Source organism: Erpetoichthys calabaricus, chromosome 5 (assembly GCF_900747795.2).
Source record: "Erpetoichthys calabaricus chromosome 5, fErpCal1.3, whole genome shotgun sequence".
In the NCBI taxonomy this organism is placed as follows: Eukaryota; Metazoa; Chordata; class Cladistia; order Polypteriformes; family Polypteridae; genus Erpetoichthys; species Erpetoichthys calabaricus.
In genome coordinates this window covers 21,720,760-21,742,548 of record NC_041398.2, presented here as the reverse complement: position 1 = coordinate 21,742,548, position 21,789 = coordinate 21,720,760, and the positions used below count along the sequence as shown (strand labels likewise).

The window sequence follows — 21,789 nt, the reverse complement described above, 5'->3', positions numbered from 1 at the left end:
GGTCAGACACAAGTTCAAGGGATATGACATTCCCTGCAACTGACCCAACAAAAAAGAGAAGGCTATATGGAACATACCTATAGCACACATGGAGGACAAATCTATGCAATGACCATCCTTTACCTGAAATGAAGTGACCACTGCATCCTGCCACTGGTTCTGAGGAGGAGCTTCCCCCTGGAATGCCCTCACAAACAGGGCGATGGGCATTTTGCTGGAGAGCCAACTCTTCTGCAGGGGTTAGGTCTGGACCGCGTGGACCTCCACCTGTTTCTTGCTTGTCTGCCTTCTTATTAGCTTTAAAATTAATGTTCTTTACATTATATATGATTCTTTATGTCATCAATTCTTTAAATAGTTATATACCAATATTTACCAGTTTGAAGTATATTCTTGTACTTCACTTTAACCTGTTCCCATATTCTCCTTGTGCTCATGTTTGATCTGGAATTATGACATATTAAATAATAATTAATCTGACACATAGGAAATGAAACGCTGCATTCAGCAAGTACAGTGGACACTACTTAGCGTTTAATTTGTCGGCCACTTTTTGCCAGCCGTCTTTTCGAGTCTGGGCTGCTTTTGCAGTGTTACCCCTTGTGCATATTAAATCTTGAAATTCTTCATGTCCTTCGAATAAAACTGTCTTGTGCCGCGTGTGTGAAAAAAAAATGCGCCCGTTCTTTCGTCATTTTGTTACAGTCTAGCAAAGACTTGCTGATCGTGTTTTCTAGACTCGATATATATTTGGGCTTTTCACTCAGCGTGGGTGCGCGCATTCATCTCGGATGATTAGATCCAGCTCGACTAATCTACTACACAGCTGCGTTTGAAAAACTGACTTATCCCGGATGAGTTTCACTGGCATTAACTTATCCAAGAAGAGGCATCTGATCTCGGATGATTTAAACGACGTACGGAAAATACCCCCCAGATCTCACCCAAGGCAAGCCTGACCTAGGAAAATGGGAGGCTTAAGGCCTGATGAGACCTACAAAAAAGTTAATACGCCTCAAAGTTCAAAAAAGAGCAAATAGTCTCATGAAGCACCTTGAGCATGGGAAAGGCACTATATAAATAAAATGTGTCATTATAATATTATTATTATTGTTGTTGTTATCAACAACAACAATAGTAGCAATAATAATAATATTGTTGTTGCTATTGATGTTGTTGTTGTTATAACATCTCACCAGGGTAGAACCACGTAATTTAAGATTAAGGTTTTACTGACAAACAAAAAAAATGCCCAATAAAGTAGAAGTTGCCCACAAAAGGACAATCTAGTTACAAACGCAGTCTATAAAGTGTGGTCAAAAGCCAGAACTGGAAGGTCCAAAATCTAGTAGAAACAAAGAAAAGGCAATAGGATAACAGAAAACACTCACCAAGCACAGAGGGACTACAAATCCCATGAGCCTTTAGAGGGCTGGGAGCAGTACCTCCACGGAGATTGACAGCAAAAGGGAAACCACTCACACAAAACAAGGGACAAGGCAGAACGTAGTTTAAAACAAAGAAACTAAATAATCAGAATTGACAAAAATAGCATAATTAGGACAATAATAAAAATAAATAAAATGTACATAAATAATGACAACCAAAGACTAAAACATAAACTAAATTGTTTTAATAAAAGGAATTTAAGAATAAGCCAAACAGGAAACTCTCACACAATACAGGGTTGAGGTAGGGACTCTGTGCAGTTCCTCCCCACATCTTTATGGACCTGGTGTTGTGCACAGAGATGCAGACACACTGCATCAGTAAAGGACCTTCACAAAGTGTAAGCACACCACTGCCCAAAATGTCTTTGCATATTGTAGTGTTAACAAAACAATTCACTGGATACAAGGGGTCGAGCCCAAAACATGCCATTATCTCTTTTCTCCAGCAAACTTCACAGACCAGAAGGTAGCGTTCTCCTGGCATCCACCAAACCCAGATTGGTCTATCAGACTGCCAGATTTGAAGTGTGATTCATCACTCCACATTTGTACTACCTCATAATTCAATGGTGGCGTCATTTACACCATGCCAGCTGACGCTTGGCATTGCGCCGAGGGATATTAGGCTAAGTGATCAGCGGCTCGACCATAGAAACACAGGTCATGAAGCTTGTGATTGTATCCAGCAGGGGGCGCATGCTCTCTGAGGATGTACAGTATGATCTTTTAGAAATTGCAGCTTTACTTAAAAACCTATATGTATCTATCTATTATATAGTGCCTTTCCCATCTATCTATCTATATCTATTTCATATCTATCTATCAATATCTATATATCTATTATATAGTATCTTTCACATCTATCTATCTATAGTGCCTTTTACATGTATACTGTATATCTATATCTATCTATTTCATATCTATCTATCTATTATATTGTGCTTTTCACACTTATCTGTTATATAGTGCCTTTCACATCCATCTATCTCTATTATATTGTGCTTTTCACATCTATCTTTCTGTACATCTTTTTGTTATATAGTGCCTTTCTTATCTATCTATCTATCTATTATACAGTGCCTTTCACATCTCTCTATATATACATCTACTTGTTATACAGTGCCTTTCTTATCCATCCATCTATCTATCCATTATATGTTCCTTTCTCATCTATCTATCTATCTAAGTGCCTTTCACATCTATCTATCTATTATATAGTGCCTTTCACATCTCTCTATCTATACCAGTGGTTCTCAAACTGTGGGGTGGGCCCCCCTAGGGGGGGCGTGAAGTAAAAAAAAAGGGGATGCAAAGATGTGAAAAAAAGAAAACAAAAATCAAAAATATGAAAAATAACAAATTTACTTAAACTGCATTCTGATATTAGAAAAATAAATATATAGTTAGATAGGGGGGTGCGATTAAAACTGTTATGAAAACTCGGGTTGCAAATACTTAAAGGTTGAGAAACGCTGATCTATACATCTATTTTTTATATAGTGCCTTTCTTATCCATCCATCTATCTATCTATCTATTGTAACAAGGCGCTATATATGCACCTGACCCGACACAGATGGACACAAACACAAGTTTTATTTATCTTCATCTGTGGGCACACGTCTTCCCCGTGTCCCACAGGCAATACACCGTCCATTAAGCACTCAACAACCACCAACAATCCTCTCTCCTTTACCACCACTCCTCCTCCTCCTCCTTCTCCTCCTCCTCCACCACCACCACCACCACCACTCCTCCTCCTCCTCCTCCTCCTCCTCCTCCTCCTCAGGCTTAGTCCTCCTCCTCCCGACTCTCGCTCCTGAATGGTGCTGGCTGGCCCTTTTATAACCCACCTGGAAGCGTTCCAGATGCTTGACCACCTGGACCTAATTGCATTTCCACGTGGGGCTGAAGATTCTTCCAGCCGGGCTGCTGACTCCATGCAGCTCCCCCTAGCGGCCATCCCAGTCCCCAACCAGGCTGTGGAGGACTCCATCTCCCATGGAGCCATGCGACAGGTTGGGGGATCACCGTCTGCCAGGGAGGCTGCCACCAAGCGTCCCGGGGGAGGTCTTGAGCTGCCCATGGTTGCTCCCCCGGAAAAGATGCAGCAGGGGCGTCCCTGCCGGGCATGGGACCCGGCTGTCCGCCACACTATCTATCTATTATGTAGTGCCTTTCACATCTATCTATCTATACATCTATTTGTTATATAGTGCCTTTCTTATCCATTCATCTATCCATCTATCTATCTATCCATTATATGTTCCTTTCTCATCTATCTATCTATCTATCTATTGTTCTCCATAATGCTTAGACCAAAGACCCCCTTTTCTTTGATTTCCCCCTCTGCTCCTCAGTTTCAGATTACAAATTGCAATGCACATTGCAGTCTTTCATTTAAGGGGATTTGTGTTCATTTCGGTCACAGCATCTAGAAATGAAATGACAACACGTTTTCTACACATATACCCCCCCCCCCCCCCCCCCCCCACGTGTACCAATGAAACATTTCAAACTGTGGAGCAGGGGAAGGAAAAAAATTGTTGACATAAAAGTGGAAACAGGCATAACACTCCTGTCTCTTTATGATTTTAATTGCACTTCTAGTCAACATCCTTGAAACGATTCTCACTTTCAAAACTGTCATCCAGTTCGTAATCCACACTCAAGCCAATAAATGAAACTCGAAACCAATAAACGCCTGTGTGAGTGACGTGAGCCCCTCGAGCACCCATACTGATCAGAGGACGCTGGAGGGGCTCACGTCACTCACATCAAGGGGATTGAATACTTTTGTACGCCACTGCAGATGATACAAAAAGTTCATTCTGTTCAGGTTGTCTTTGGCAGACAGTGGAGAAATGACAGAATCTAACAGTGTAATGACCTGTCAGTTTAGAACAGCGTTGATAATTATATACAAAATAAAGCTTGTCTTCAGCCAAAACTCTCAGTCAGGGGTTAATTAAGGTTTCGTTCTTGGCAACCATTACTTCAGAGAGATCAGTTTATATTTGTGATGAGTGTTTGGTTGGGTTACATTAAACCAAGAAGAATGGGGAAGAATTATAGAAAAGTATATTTTTAAAGTTGATGATTTGCCTATATCCAAAGAGAATCATGAGCTTATATATGAAAATAAGCATTATATCTTAGTGCACGTTAATACAGCAAGGGTTAAATCACAAGAAGGCCTGTGCCTGTGTAAATTTGTTATTTTTCTTAGCAAGCTGGAAACCCCTGGCATTTCATGAGTCAAGGTCAGGTATGCAGAGAGGGGCTGACAGACACGAAGACTTTCTCTCCAGGTGGCAGGAACTGGACGGGTTCAAGGAGGGGAGAAGGCCTGCCATGTAGGCATGATGGGTAAGACAGAGTACTCCGCTCCTCGTTAGGCTGGGAAATATGGGTGGAGCTAATCAGAGGCAGAACCAGGGCAACGAGAAGGGGGGAGTCAGATAGGCAGTGAGGTAAACTCTTGATACGGACTCTGAATAAATGAGAGGGAGCCCAGCTGCTAATTGCTCAATTCATCTGAACCGGCTTGTTACTGCAGCCAAAAGGTTCTGAGCAAAATGTGAATGTGCAAGGCTTGAAAACTAACTAACTCTGAAGTTTATGTCTGCAGAAGTTGGGTTTATTTGGACTTTAGACATGTCTTGTCACAGCAGAAGAGTTCACATTCACAATGCTGCGAGTACAAATCTTAAGGCAGGCAAGAAATTCAGAGGACTTTCAATACTTTTGCATGGCACAGTAATTCGCAGATGTCAGCCATGACAGCTTCGAGGCTGCATGTCCCGGCCTCAATTTCTCTCTCTCTCTCTCTCTCTCTCTCACCTTTGCCCACATTTCCTTTTCTCAACAACACTCTTCAAATTCTGTTGGGCATCATGATGACTGTGATTGAACAGCTTTTGTCAGGTCCAGCCACAAATTCTCCACTGGATTGAGTTTTGGACTCTCCAGGACATTGATGTTGTTGTTTCTCCTGTGGTGCATTGGCTTTATGCTTGGGCTTCTTGTCTTGCTGGTCTTCTCCCACTTGGGCAGGATTCTTGCAGCATGTGTTAGGTTTTCCTCCAGGATTTCCCTTTATTTTCCTTCATTCATTTTCTCCTTACAAGTCTTACAGGTTTTTTGGTCAGACCCTGGGAGTACTTCCAGTACTGGAACATAGCCCGACAGAAGCACTCCTGGGTAAGATGGAAGCAGGGACTCCTGTCCTGGCAGCACCCCAGGACACCAACTCCCATACACCTCTGTGGGTGTCCTTACTGGGTCCACACCAGCGGAGCACTGCCATCTACAGTACTGGGGAGGAACTGTCCTTGATGCACCAACTTCAACACATTATCCATTAACTCAGTGGTTCTCAAACTTTCGTATTTCGCAACCCTGCCCCTTTTCTATCTGGAATAATAACTCCCTACATAATAAAAGATAGTTGAGAATAACCCATGATACAACTAACCAAGGTATGATACTCGTGCGGTGTCACGGTATCCTATCATTTTTACTTCCATAAGATTTGCTTGTGTTCGGCTAACTTCGATGAAATATTTGCAATTTATTTTTTTTTATAGTGCTTTAATAACTGTTAAAATTCCTTGTGTAGTTTTTGGTAGTAATTCTAATCCCAAAAACAAAGAATAAATTATTTATTCTTATTATTTTTTTATGTAAAGAAACGATTAAATATGTTTTGATTTTTTTAAATCTCGTAAGCGAGGACACCGATAAAGTCAATCTGCTCGAGACGAACATACAGTGGTGTGAAAAACTGTTTGCCCCCTTCCTGATTTCTTATTCTTTTGCATGTTTGTCACACAAAATGTTTCTGATCATCAAACACATTTAACCATTAGTCAAATATAACACAAGTAAACACAAAATGCAGTTTTTACATGATGGTTTTTATTATTTAGGGAGAAAAAAAATCCAAACCTACATGGCCCTGTGTGAAAAAGTAATTGCCCCCTTGTTAAAAAATAACCTAACTGTGGTGTATCACACCTGAGTTCAATTTCCGTAGCCACCCCCAGGCCTGATAACTGCCACACCTGTTTCAATCAAGAAATCACTTAAATAGGAGCTGCCTGACACAGAGAAGTAGACCAAAAGCACCTCAAAAGCTAGACATCATGCCAAGATCCAAAGAAATTCAGGAACAAATGAGAACAGAAGTAATTGAGATCTATCAGTCTGGTAAAGGTTATAAAGCCATTTCTAAAGCTTTGGGACTCCAGCAAACCACAGTGAGAGCCATTATCCACAAATGGCAAAAACATGGAACAGTGGTGAACCTTCCCAGGAGTGGCCGGCCGACCAAAATTACCCCAAGAGCGCAGAGACGACTCATCCGAGAGGTCACAAAAGACCCCAGGACAACGTCTAAAGAACTGCAGGCCTCACTTGCCTCAATTAAGGTCAGTGTTCACGACTCCACCATAAGAAAGAGACTGGGCAAAAATGGCCTGCATGGCAGATTTCCAAGACGCAAACCACTGTTAAGCAAAAAAGAACATTAGGGCTCGTCTCAATTTTGGTAAGAAACATCTCAATGATTGCCAAGACTTTTGGGAAAATACCTTGTGGACTGATGAGACAAAAGTTGAACTTTTTGGAAGGCAAATGTCCCGTTACATCTGGCGTAAAAGGAACACAGCATTTCAGAAAAAGAACATCATACCAACAGTAAAATATGGTGGTGGTAGTGTGATGGTCTGGGGTTGTTTTGCTGCTTCAGGACCTGGAAGGCTTGCTGTGATAGATGGAACCATGAATTCTACTGTCTACCAAAAAATCCTGAAGGAGAATGTCCGGCCATCTGTTCGTCAACTCAAGCTGAAGCGATCTTGGGTGCTGCAACAGGACAATGACCCAAAACACACCAGCAAATCCACCTCTGAATGGCTGAAGAAAAACAAAATGAAGACTTTGGAATGGCCTAGTCAAAGTCCTGACCTGAATCCAATTGAGATGCTATGGCATGACTTTAAAAAGGCGGTTCATGCTAGAAAACCCTCAAATAAAGCTGAATTACAACAATTTTGCAAAGATGAGTGGGCCAAAATTCCTCCAGAGCGCTGTAAAAGACTCATTGCAAGTTATCGCAAACGCTTGATTGCAGTTATTGCTGCTAAGGGTGGCCCAACCAGTTATTAGGTTCAGGGGGCAATTACTTTTTCACACAGGGCCATGTAGGTTTGGATTTTTTTTTCTCCCTAAATAATAAAAACCACCATTTACAAACTGCATTTTGTGTTTACTTGTGTTATATTTGACTAATGGTTAAATGTGTTTGATGATCAGAAACATTTTGTGTGACAAACATGCAAAAGAATAAGAAATCAGGAAGGGGGCAAATAGTTTTTCACACCACTGTATTTTCGTCCGACAAATATTATACCGCTGTTAGCTGTATCATGAAAATAACCCAATACGCAGTAAATTATTTATCTCAACTTGGCAATATTGGTGCAGTCACGCCGCATTTTCACCTGATTTACGGTTACCCGAATGTTCGCGACAGATACCGATACATCTCGAACTTTCTGGATTGAAAATACGCGACTATAAAAGCAGCAGCAGCGGCGGCGCCGCTTGTCAGTTAGTAGTCATTAGATCTATGCCTTAGAAATGTTCTATTTTAATTTTAGTTATAATGCATTCGTTGTGATTATATGCTTGCAAATTTTAATTTGAAATAAAAATGTAAAAAAGTAATTTTGATGTCTTGTTCATTTATTCGACGCCCCCCTTGTCCCCTTGTACAGCTTGGGGGGGGGGGCGCCCCACCGTTTGAGAACCGCTGCTTAACTTATCCTTTAAGGGTGCTAAGGATAGAGCTGCCAGGGAAAAGGAACAGAGGAAGGCCTAAGAGAAGGTGTATGGATGTAGTGAGAGAGGACGTGCAGGTGATGGGTGTGACAGCAAAATGACAAGGACAGTAAGAGATGGAAGAAGATGATCCGCTGTGGCAACACCTAATGGGAGCAGCCGAAAGAAGAAGAAGATTGCTTCAGTCCCATCCAGGCCAAGTTATGCCTCCTTCCTTACTGTCCTTCCATTACGGTATCCCGGCCAGGAAAGGGTCCAGCACAGCACTCACAATGCATTACAAAATATGTAAAATAATAAAACACATACAGCGTCTGTCTTGAGTTGGACTGAAATATGGCTCGTTAGTGAATCAGCCTTTTAATCTTTAATAATGCGCAATTTAAACTGTAATCTTTAATAGACAAAAGAGTGGGGTGGGGTGGGGAGGTTTGATATTACATAGCTTTTTGCAATGTATGGATTATTAACATTAGAATAATCTGTGTGCCTAATAGCCGACAAGTATCAAAATTATCATGAGGGTGTACCTCAGCATCATTGCACTTATCGAGCATGGCTGTGGTCTACCCTGTATATATGCACAGTACACAGGGACACTTCCAGTCTGATATTGTGCCACTATAGCCTCACCGGGACGCTAACATAGTATAGTGCAGACACATACTGGACAGCAAGACACTCAATAAGCATTATGCATGAACCGCAAAATGTCAGAGAGTTTACAACGAGAAAAAAAAAATACTTAACAAAGATTCTGGACTTACCGTCAGGTTGTTTATTTCGTTTTATTATTTGTTTTCAGATGTTCCGCTATTTGTTTCGGGTACAAGCCTCGCGCGTCATTTTCCACATTTACCTGCCGGTGTTTTAAAGGTGGCGTTGAATCTAAGCGCAGTCGCGGGTGCCTGGCAAAGTCGAAAGACAGCTATAGGGGAGTCCAGTTTGGATTAAAAGTGTAGGCGTACTTTATCTTTTCTGTTTTTGTCTTAGTAACATTAGAGATTAGCTTTAAAAATATTTTATTTTTGTTATTTAGTGTTTAAGTATTTGTATGTTGACATGACTCCCCCGGCAAGCCAGAAATGGTATCTCCCTAGTTTAGGCGAGCTTACCTGGGGAATTGAGAAGCCTCAGTTATGGCCGCAAGAGAGGGGGGAAAGAAGGGTTAGGTTGTGCGAGGTACGCTAGGCTGAGAGGCGCCTGGTGGCTGAGCTGTTGGTTGATGTTATGGAGCCGTTTAGGCTTCTGGGTTTTTTTTTTTGTTTGTTTTTTCGAGGAGTTGTATATATCTACGGAAGCGTATTAGGGCCACGGCGAAGAAAAAAAAATACGGAAAAAGTGATGAAAACCCCCCCCATATATGTCGAGAATAAAGTCGACATGTTGACTTTATTCTCGACATTTCCGCTTTAATCTCGACACTTATGACGAGAATAACTTTGACATGTTGACGTTATTCTCATAGTTTGTCATTAAAGTAGAACATCGTAAACTAAACTTGTTCTTAAAATGAATGTTTAATTTACTAGATTTTCTCAAACCCCGTCATAAGTTAATGGAGCACATTACATGCTTTATATTAAGTTTTCCCTGACCCAGTTGTTAATCGCTACGCGCTTCTTAAACGGACGTCCTCTTGTACTGAGAGGAGCCGCAGGCAGCGATCGCTGCACAGAATTCCTACACTTCATGATATTCCTGCTCTCTAAACATTTAGAATGCTAAAATAAATACTTGATAATATTTTCGTGATGAAATGATGAAATGCATTAATCATTAAACTTGCACGGTAATGTGCTGCTCCCTCGCAGTAAGGGGTCCCCAGGTGTAAGTTCAGTGTAGAGAACTTTATGGCAGGTGTGACGAGGCTCCAAAAAACTGGATGTATGAATGGGTATCGCAGAGGTTTAACTGAAAGATTATGTAAATGTTGGGTTCGTGATCTGGTAGTCGGAGACACGAACACAGAATTCAATGGATGTTTCTTCTGAGCGGGCTTTCTTTATTGCATGCGTGCTATCTCTATCTGACGTACCAAACCCCCAGTTCCTATCCTTCCTTTTTCTTTCTCCACCTAACCAATCATCACACGATAGACGTCTTTGTGAAATTAACACTAGTTGTAAACTTAGACCACGGAGTGTTCAGAACTTTAAAAAAATCTTCGTTATACATATTTAATTATGCCATCCATTCAGTGTTGCGCCCATCCAAACAAGCATCGTGAGCGAGGAAGGAGCGAATCCTGAACGGGGCGCCAGGACATCGCAGGGTGAATAGGAGCAACACAAACACTAGCAGGGTCAATATAGCAGAACAAAACCCCACATCCCACATGACTTTGGAAGGAAACTGAAGCACACCGAGTAAACCCACCAGAAAAACATGCAAACTCAAGGTAGGGAACACCCGGGACCCCCTTGCCTCCACACCACCGTGCCGCCACGTGTTGAATGCATGCTTTAATGCATTTCATCATGAAAATGATATCAAGTATTCATCTTAGCATTGTAAATGTTCAGGGAGCAGGAATATCACGAAATGAATGTATATGGTGATCGCTGCCTGCACCTCCTCTACGTGCCTCAGTTTAAGAAGCACATAGCGATTAACAACTGGGTCGGGGAACACTTAACACAAAACATTAACTTATGATGGGGTTTGACAAAATCTAGTAAATTAAACATTCATTATGAAGTTTAGTTTACGATGTTCTACTTTAATAACTACGAGAATAAACTGAACATGTTGGCCCTAATACGCTACGGTATTTATAACACGGGCTGAAACAAAGTCCAGTTTTGTTTTATTTTAAGGCTGCTGATTCCCTTACATGAACTATAAGTGACTGCGTATATACTGTATCAGGGTATGAGCCTCTGTGTTTTACATATTTTGTTTTTCTTGTTTGCGTTTTCATAATTAGATTTGTTTTGTCACATGATTATATTTTTTTTGTGCAGCCATTTACATCAGCAACTGTTTTCCTTCTCTATCGTGAAATAACAAAATTACAAACTCCACAGAAAACGGTGAACATGACAAAAAAGTCACATTTATAGGCATTGTAAAAATTCATATATTTCTAACTTTCTTATACATGTAAATCTCACACTATTTGCACTTTTCTGAATATAGAGTAAAGCAGGGGTGTTGTGCTGAGTTCAGTATATAAGAAAAACCTTAGGCCTTAATGTTGGGACTCACCTTGAGAACCACTGGTGTAAGAAATGAATTGCTATTGAGCAAATGCCCCTTCCTACATTTAAAAATTGAAACTCCCATGCAGATTTTTCCCTATTGTACACAATATTTTTAAAGTATAAATTATAATTTATTAATTTAGGGAGAAAAAAAACAAAAATGCCAGCACAGTAAATGTAGCAAGAGTTAAACAGAGGCCAGTAAGGACCTCAGGGTCTTGGCAAGCATTAATACCAGCACAACAGATGTTCCCCAACACCCAGAGCTGAAGATGAACCTCTATGTGACTACTGGGCATGTAGAGGACCGGACTGGACAGCTTTTCCTGAATGAATCCGAGTGTGTCTCTGAAGCCCACTTTTACGTGAAAACCGCTTCCCACACTCAGAGCAGCTGTATGGCTTCTCCCCAGTGTGAATTCTCATATGTCTCTGCAGACTGTTCTTTTTTGAGAACTGATACCCACATTCAGTACAGCAATAAAGAGTCTCCCCAGTGTGAATGCGGAAGTGTTTGTGAAGATCACTGAGTCTTAAGAACAGCTCGCCACAGTCGGAACAAGAATGTGGTTTCTCTAAAGTGTGAATTTTCATATGTCTTTGCAAACTGCTTGTACATGAGAACCGTCTTCCACATTCAGAACAGCAGTGCGGTTTCTCTCCGGTGTGAATTCGTCTGTGATTCTGAAGGTGAACCAGTTGTGAGAATCTTTTCCCACATTCAGAGCAGCAGTGCGGCTTCTCACCGGTGTGAATCCTTTTATGAATATTCAGACTGCTTACACAGGCAAAACATTTCCCACATTCGGCACAGCAGTGTGGTTTCTCTCCTGTGTGAATTCTCATGTGTATCTTAAGACTGCCTATTTGTGTAAATCGTTTGCCACACTCTGAACAAGAATGGGGTTTTTCTCCCGTGTGAACTATGGTATGCTTTTGAAGATTGCTTATTTGTGAGAATTGCTTTCCACATTCAAAACAGCAATGTGGCTTCTCCCCAGTGTGAATTCTCATATGTCTCTGAAGACTGCTGATGCATGAGAATCGCTTACCACATTCAGAGCAGCAGTGTGGCTTCTCCCCAGTATGAATCCTCATGTGTTTTTGAAGACTACTTAACCGTGAGAAATGTTTACCACATTCAAAACAACAGTGCGGTTTCTCCCCAGTGTGAATCCTCATGTGAGTCTGTAGATTGCTAATACGGGAGAAAAGTTTCCCACATTCAGAACAGCAGTGCGGCTTCTCCCCAGTGTGTATTTTCATATGTCTCTGAAGAATGCTTACATATGAAAAGAGTTTACCACATTCAGGACAGCAATGACGCTTCTCTAATGTGTGAATTCTTCTCTGTCTCTGAAGACTATTTCTGATTGAGAAACCTGTGCGACTTCTCTTGTGCTTCTGAAGACCACTCACATTAGAGAATCTTCTTCCATGCAGTGAGCTCAGATTCTTACTTTCCGACAAGACTATCAATTTTCTTATGTTTTCATGTTGCTGAGTGGCCAGGAAAGGTAGGGTGCTAGTGCCTTTGTCTTGAAAATCTACTGTAAGACAGAAAATAATTAGTGCAGATATGGACTACAGTAAGTAACTATATAAAAAAAAAGTAGTTAGGATAAGGAAAATTTAAAAAAATTCTAAAATTATCAAGACAGTAAATTTTAAGAGGGCAAAATTGTCCTTGATGTGTTAGCGGTTTTAGATACTGCTGTTGCTATAAGCAGCAACCAGCAAAACTGTACAAGGAGAAAACTGAAACTCATTGACACAGAGTAAAAGATGGAAGAAAGGAAGTTGCAAAAACTTAAATGCTCAAAAGTTGTTGAAAGTCCATCCTATTGGACAAAAATTAAAGAAAGAAACAAACAAACACATATGCAAATAAATGTGACAATAAATAACAATACAAATCTGACATGTGTACAATAATAACTGAATTTGTATTTTGCAGCTTATTTCTTTATGTGTGGTCTGACAGGATAGCCAAGAGCAATTTTTTAATTAAACTTTGTCTGTAAATATGAATTCACTTTCTCACTGTGGGCTACTGCTCGCTATATACATGTAATGAATTATTATTATTATTATTATTACTGAGTGTAGGCTGATGGCCCAAAAATGGCAAAAGTATCCAATGCAGTGTGCAGAAAGTGAAAGGATATGTACCTGCCATTGCCATTTTTTTATCAAAGTCATCGGAATGATCATGGAAACCCTGTGGAGTCAGGCTGGCTCGGCTAATCCATTTTACCCAGTGCTCAGGCACATGTGGACTTTCACATTGCCTCCTATCAGGATCTTATAGTCCCATCCAGTAGAAATGTCAAAACCATTGTCTAAATTTAAAAATTATAAGCTTCAAACCTCGCCCAGGGCCCTAAGCATTATGCCTATCCTGGGGTGTTTTCCACGAGTTGCAGGTCCCTTACTAGCCACAGGGGTCCAAGCAGTAACTTACGCCAAGAAATCCTCCAATTATGAGAATATAAGAACACAGCAGTTGCCATAATAAATTATTTTTAAATGCTCCACCTGCTGCACGGCTGCGCTCGGGTCCTAATTTGGGATCCTGAGGTGGTCCGTCAGGTGTTGGGTGTGGCAATGCATTGTATCAGTACAGGCTCCCAACCTAATCATTAAAGTTACAAGAGTGACCTGAAATGTCAGCATTCGTCACATATTGTCACGTATTAAAGAGGTTCAAAAATGACATCGATACCCACATTAACAATGGAACGAAACCTGACAACCCACAACCCGAGGGGACAATGACTGTCCACAAGTATGCGGCTGCTTCTAAAAAAAAAAAAATTTACGTAAATCCAAAAACGCATTCAACCCTCCCTTAGGAAACGTTTGTTACAAGTGTGCAGACAAGTGAAAATGGCAGCACCCCCGTTTAGCATTTGCACCCGTGTCATAGCTAATCATCAGCTTTGGGATACAACTAAGGGGGCAAAGTCTATAAAAAAATGGTAAGTTAAGAACAAAATGGTAAAAGGAGCATAAGCATTCCAAGCTATATCAAATCACGCACATATTTAGATAGTTTTTGGAAATATTCATAGGCCAGATAACTAACGAATGAAATTAATTAAAAGTAAGAATGAGACGTACAGATTGTAAAATTGGTTTGGATTAAATCCTGCAACCATGTGGAGTCCCCACACGACTGGACCCCCCGGAGGTCGTAGCAATGGAGATAATTAAAACAAAACTGAGTGCCATTATGAACAACGCTGCACATCCTCTATGCCAGGGGTTGCCAAGTCCGGTTCTGGAGGACCACTGTGGCTGCAGGTTTTCATTCTAACCTTTTTTTTTTTTAACGAGTGCCCTGTTTGTGCTGCTAATTAACTACTTTTGAATTCATTTTAATGGACTTGTTTTTTAAGATTTGTTCCTCTGAATTGCTTCATTTCTTTGCTTAAATGGCACCCAAACAAAAATGAAATGTGAGGTGAGGGAGCCAACAAAAGACCAACTAAGTCAGGGCCTGAAACTCCAACCAGTTGCTTAATTAGGCACGGAGTCTTGTCGTTCATTAAACCCGTTCTTTAATTCCATGGGTTGTCACTGCTCTCATTGTGCAATAGCAGATATTTCTGAAATTGTTGATTTTCTCTTTTAATAAGAGCACTGGTGACATGTCTTGTGGACCTGAGCAGAACAACATTCCTGAGACCTTCATCTTTCTTTATTTTCCAGATATTGTATGATGGACATCTGCTGTTTTGGCTCATTTTGTATCTCATTATTGTTTGGCTGCTAATTAAGGAAAAAGAAACAATTAAGGGGTCCGGGTCTTCAATAGCAAGTCAATTACAATTAGATCAAAAGAAGTTAATTAGCAGCAAAAATAGGTCCCTAATTAAGAAAAGGGTTAGAATGAAAACCGGCAGCCACGGTGGTCCTCCAGGACTGGAGTTGGCGACCCCTGCTCTATGTGACCAACACTGAGGACTTCCAGCCAATGAAGTGTGTCAGGAAATGTGACTGGGGGTCCTTTATACCAACAGCAGTATGTCTGTATTTACTAATTTTTATTTTATTTCTATTTATGTTATTTATGTTAATTGTATGTTTTTTTTTCTTCTTTTATTGTAAAGCACTTTGGCCACAGACATTGACATTGTATAGCGACTCACTGGGACTGGAACTGCCCAATCAGATATTTTCTTCCATCTATCCATCCATTATCCAACCCGCTTTATCCATGGTACACTAACTGCATGCAGTTGTTCAGTACATGTAATGCTTCATGTAAGATGAGGGTCTACTGTCTTGCACGTCATACGTTACACAGACTCTGCTCTTCCAGTCTTATTACAAATGGTGGGACACAATGACTATGGCAAAGGTTGTTACATTTTCAATGCCACTTATTTTACTGATTTTATGTAAACACTTACATTTCTCAAGCTGATGAACAGATGAGAGTTGATCCTGTTCTTCTCTGCCATAACTGCCATTTATCCCACCATCGGATGCCAACACTTCAGTCTTCACTGTAAGAGAATCTTGATGTGAAAAACAATCGGTCTCCTGCATAGACTCAAAATCAGTCATCTCCTGTTTAACTTCCAGATGCTCGCTTAAGCTGTACTCATTCTCTAAAGACTCATCTTCCTTCAAACTGTTTCCAGTTGCACCGCTTTGCAAAACAGACAGAAGCTCAGGATCTTCTATTTTGACAATGACAAGCCCCTGTTCAAAACCCCTGTCTTGAATATCACCAGTCCTCCACTCACAGGTCTCCTGTTTCACACCGAGAGCTGCCACTGTAGCAGGAACGGACTCCCACTCACAATCCTCTTCTTTGATCAGCTCTGTTCTTTGCTCCATGGCCTCAGCAGCACTTGAGAAACACACATTCAATACCACATTCTCCTCTTTCTGGAGTATAGGCCCTCGTCTCAAATCAGTTGATCTCAGTTTAAAACTCACATATCTAAAAAATTAAAACAGAGCAGGCAACAGGTGAAACAAATATTTATGATTTATTCCGAGGAGTAGGAAAAAAACAAGAAAAAACCCATCTTAAGAACCAATAAATTCACAAAAACATACTCAAATGGTATATGAAATTGATCTTCAATGTAATATTAAAAATAAAAAACACAAGGTAAACTCAAACAAAAATTAGATATATTGAACCAATGTGTAATTCTTAAAATTAACTAATAAAGCAGATGAAATGAATTCATGTAGTTGCAACAAATATTTGTAACCTCTTTGCAACTCCCTACATTTTAGAATCTCCTAATAATGTGGTCAGATCTTCAACTGAAGGCCGTGTCACATTTGATGAATTTTTTGGTGAGTTTCAGTTGTAGCTTTCATTTACTTTATTTTATAGCAATATATAACAATTTGAATATTTTCTCCTTTGTAAGATAATTTTAATAATCGGCTAATCTATATTTATATATATAATCTATATATCTATCTATCTATCTATATATATATATATATATAATCTATATATATATATATATATATATATATATATATATATATATATATATATATATATATATATATAATCTATATATATATATATAAGGATGTCCTGCGGTGGGTTGGCACCCTGCCCAGGATTGTTTCCTGCCTTGTGCCCTGTGTTGGCTGGGATTGGCTCCAGCAGACCCCCGTGACCCTGTGTTCGGATTCAGCGGGTTGGACAATGGATGGATAGATGGATATATCTAAGGAGAGAGAGACCACTAGGGGGCACCACCTAACCTTAGACACAGCAATACCATGCACAACCCCAAGTTCAAATAAAGAATTTTTAATTGCCAAAACACCTTCTTCACGCAAACACCAATACAAATAAACCAATCACAATCCTCCTTCCTCCTCTAAAATTGTTGCCCTCTGACTCTTCCAGGTGAGGCAGTGGACTTCTTTTAAACAGGACCTGGGAACGCTTCTGGTCCCACAGCATGTCCTCTTGGAAGCACTTCCGGGTTATAAGAAAAATAGGGAGGTCCTCTGCCGACAGCGCTCTCCAACGGCACTTAGGGACTATGACAGGATTGCAACTCCCGACTCCAATTCCCATGTACCCCTGCGGGTGTCCAAACTGGAATGCCTAGGGAGGAGCACTGCCATCTGTTGTAGGGGGTATGGAACTGCTCCTGGCATCTGGCTTCTGCTGGTCCATCCATTATATGCCTCTAGCTGGGCAAGAAGTTTTTCCCTCATCCAGCTGACGTGCCCATCTGTCCTCGATGGTAGATACTATATACAGTATCACCTGATGAGTGCCAATTAGGGAGAAACACATGTTTGTATTATTTGTCAGGTACTGTATCACATATCTATGAGCAGCTTCTCACAGCTGAGAGGACGTGGCAAATGTTTGCCATCTGGCTGACAAACCACTAGCGTTACCTGGTAGGTAATCACCTAAATAATCAAACCTGAATGTAACACTCCGATCTTCACCCTGTCAAATAAGCAAACTAGCCGGCATGGCGCAGAGTCAGAGGCTTTGCCTCAGACACAGATGTCTGAGACTACACTGATAAAAATTAGGTACAAAATACTAATAATTATTAACTGGTTACCTACTTTTTAAAAGTAATTTTGAACTTAGTAAGAAGGTAGATTATACTAAAAAATATTAGGTAGACTTCACTTGACTGAAATTCTGTATATTATTTGCTACATTTAGATAAACTTCACTAAAAAAATGGGTTAAATTTACTCAAGAAAAATGAGTGCAAACTGCTGCCTTAATATTATTGAGTAAATTCTATACCCTGCTTTTTACAGTGTAACGTAAGGGGAAGCAAAGGTGCGAACACCTGATGAGCTTTGATTATGGTGAAAGACGTGTTCTGTACTCTTTGTATTATTTGGCAGGTACTGTGTCATACATATATACATATATATATATATATATACACACACACACACACACACACACACAACATATATACACACATACATACAGTATATATTATATATATAGGCGGCATGGTGGCGCAGTGGGTAGCGCTGCTGCCTCGCAGTTGTGAGACCTGGGGACCTGGGTTCGTTTCCCGGGTCCTCCCTGTGTGGAGTTTGCATGTTCTCCCCGTGTCTGTGTGAGTTTCCTCCGGGCGCTCCAGTTTCCTCCCACAGTCCAAAAACATGCAGGTTAGGTGGATTGGCGATCCTAAATTGGCCCTAGTGTGTGCTGGGTGTGTTTGTGTGTGTCCTGCGGTGGGTTGGTACCTTGCCTGGGATTGGTTCCTGCCTTGTGCCCTGTGTTGGCTGGGATTGGCTCCAGCAGACCCCCGAGACCCTGTGTTCGGATTCAGCGGGTTGGAAAATGGATGGATGGATAGATATAGTAAGGCATTCACGACGAGTGTTCTCCAGACAAGCCAGAACAATTCCAGAACAAGAGGGGGCACTGCTGCTAACGGTATCCTACCCTTTCTCCACAGCCAAGAGAAGATACCCATGTCCATGACTTCCGAAAAAAGTCCCAGCCCCTCCTGAAAAAAAAACCTGCTTTATTTAGAAGAAATGTTGCTTTCTTGCTTGCTTCTGGTATTATTGCAGTGACAGAGTAAGCAGACAGTTAGCATGCAATCAGCGCTCTTGCGCGAGCTGTCCTTACACATATACATTTAGTTTTCATCAAGTTATTAGTCCTGATGTTTCAAAATGGTCGGAGTGGCAATACACAGCTAGTGTCCCAGTCACACAGCCCCATGAGCTCACGTTTGATTGCTAACCTGGACAGGGTCTGTAGGAGTCTGCATGTTCTCCCTATGTGTACGAGGACCGAGTGCGCATAACTGCAAATGTTGTTTTACAGGTGGATATTCAGTGTCGCATCTTTTCATTCCTACATGTGTTGTTGGAAGCCTTGACCTGTCACCTTATCATGTTAAAAAGGAGTTCTGTCACAGATAACATTACGCTGACAGGTACAACATGAATGATACACAATCTGACAAGTATATAAAAAAAAGTCTGTGTTTACAAATTTACAAAATACTGCCGTGTGGACATTTTTGGTGAGCAAAACAAAACCAATAATCAAGTCGGGAGGAGACATCATCACACTGACTGAAGAGGAACCTCAACAATAAAAGCCGAATCCCGCTGGTCCTGCAATTCCACCCTAGCACACTCTCTCTTTCTCTTCCTGACAGGTCATCCAGCAAAATGTTCTCCTTTTGCAGACTGAACAACAAGTTTGCACAAACGAATCACTTTGTGTTGCTAACATACCTGGTACGAACGGTAGCGTCTTCTTAAACTGCGCTAATCACGCATACCGGCGCTGCCACCTCATCCTTTCACGCTCTGCTCCTTTTGCCCGTTACACCCTCTCAGTCTCCTTGAGTCTCGCACCTGGCGTGTGAGAGGCGCCTCGGCATGCTCGCACTCTGAACACCACCGTTACACTCGCACGATTCACTTCGGGGTCGACTTTTGGAACACTTCTCGAAGCGACAGCCTTCCCGCTTACTTAGAAATCCACACAAAGCGGAACGTCGACCTCATCCACAAGCGACTCTGAGCAAGTCTACTGCCGATGCGCATGCGCATATAAAGTTCACGAAAACCGGACTTCAAATCCCAGAAGCACATACGAACCAGCGCTCCCACGTTTTCATTGGACGACGCAACACCATTGAGTACCGCGCACTTTAGCTCCGAGAGCGAATTCCCGTCCCAAAGAAGAGTCTCCTTCTGATACGAAAGCAACGTTTTTAAGTCTAGGGTTTTTTTTAACAACTTTTATTCGATTTTAATCATTTAAATTATTATTCAGGAAATGTATTTTTTAAACAAGTAAACAGAGCGATATAAAATTAGGATAATCAAAAATAAAGTTTAAGACAGTGTTATATTTCAGCCAGGACTCCATCCTTGGCAAGGATTCAAATTCTTTTTTTTTGTTTGTTTTGATTCATTCTTGATTCTTTTATTTATGTTCATGTCAGTGACGTGCGGTGAGGTTCATGGCTTGTGAGGCACTGACTCCTTCAGAGTCAGATTTACAAATATATGAACCCCAAAGAGTAGCTTATTGACTATTCAATTGGCAGGCAGCATGCACATTGACTACTGGTTATGTTTCATAGCTCATCAGCATTCTTTACACACACACAGGTAAGGCACATATTTGGATAAGAAAGAACTTTACCTTTATAGCGGCGTGAGAGAGCGCATTTGCTCCTCACCCTCCATGAGTTCTAAATTTGCAATTCCATAATTCATACTCGCCCTGCGACGGACTGGCGCCCTGCCCGGGGTTTGTTTCTGCCTTGCGCCATGTGGTGGCTGGGATTGGCTCCAGCAGACCCCCGTGACGCTGTGTTAGGATATAGCGGGTTGGACAATGACTGACAATTCATACTCATAATAAACGTGTCTGCATTGGCGACATACAGAGAGACAGCAACAGGCACGCGCCAACTGCACACATCACCCCTGCAGTTTGTGACGGAGAGCGCAGTCCGAGGTGAGGTGAGTCTCGTCCCTGCTGCACTTCGCGTTTCTCCGCTGTATTTGAACAGGTAATGCGCCGGTTCAACGATTTTGACTATTAAAATAATGAAAATTATTGGAATCATACAGAAAACAAATTTATAGCACAGACCAGTGGACAAATTTATTTTATATTATCATTAGATTTTTTTTTTTATTTTTCATGATGACAGTTAAGGCTCTCCTGACCGCACGTCACTGGTTCATGTAACAATGGTTGAATATGTGCATTTATCTATTTATTTATTTTTATTTTTGATGCTGACTATGTCTGTTAGGCTACCTATGTTACATTCATGTGTTTTGTAGGTGATCCCCCAAAAGGCGGCAACTCCTGTCAATCAGTAACAGAAACTGCCCTCTGGCCTGTATATGTGGAGGGTCTCGCACAGTTGCTCGTGCTTCATTTTGAATCTGCTTCCGAGTTTGGTGGTTGTTTCTTTAGTTCTCTGCTTTTGTGATTTAATTATTTTTTTTGCCATTTTTTGTATTTTTGACCTTATTACTCCATTTTTGACCATTCTGTGAATGTTGTTCAATGTGGTGCTGAGGTGTCACCCATTGCATGGCTGCACTTGGATCTCAATCCAGTTGGTTCGCCGTGTAATCAGCGATTGTTCCCAACCCTTCTCTCTCTCTCTCTCTCTCTCTCTCTCTCTCTCTCTCTCACTATGAAGGTCTGTACTGCGACTTGTTGGCTTTGGATTGCCTTTTGTGTTACAGAAAACTCCTTTTTGCCTTTGGTGCTCCTACTGAGCTTCACTCTTAGAGAATTTTG

General features: G+C 41.1%; 1 protein-coding gene across 2 annotated transcripts; it reads right to left on the bottom strand.

Annotated features, from left to right (window-relative positions):
- Window positions 1-11,456: 11,456 nt before the first annotated feature.
- LOC114642125 (gastrula zinc finger protein XlCGF57.1-like) lies at window positions 11,457-20,024 on the bottom strand. Of its 2 annotated transcripts, none has more exons than XM_028791107.2 (3): window positions 19,746-20,024; window positions 15,920-16,458; window positions 11,457-13,051 (listed from the first exon to the last, which is right to left on the bottom strand). In XM_028791107.2, the coding sequence occupies exons 2-3, from the start codon at window positions 16,350-16,352 to the stop codon at window positions 11,790-11,792; spliced, it is 1,695 nt and encodes a 564-aa protein (XP_028646940.2). In that variant the 5' UTR covers window positions 16,353-16,458; window positions 19,746-20,024; the 3' UTR covers window positions 11,457-11,789. The 2 variants fall into 2 exon arrangements, with proteins under 2 accessions (XP_028646940.2, XP_028646941.2); XM_028791108.2 differs by having other exon boundaries at window positions 11,457-13,048.
- Between the last annotated feature and the right edge of the window lie 1,765 nt (window positions 20,025-21,789).

Bases quoted from the DNA above. Each gene is read 5' to 3' on its own strand.
- LOC114642125 (XM_028791107.2), bottom strand. From the start codon at position 16,352: ATGGAGCAAAGAACAGAGCTGATCAAAGAAGAGGATTGTGAGTGGGAG. The intron at 13,052-15,919 runs GTAAGTGTTTAC...TCTGTCTTACAG, and splicing joins TGTTCATCAGCTTGAGAAAT to TAGATTTTCAAGACAAAGGC.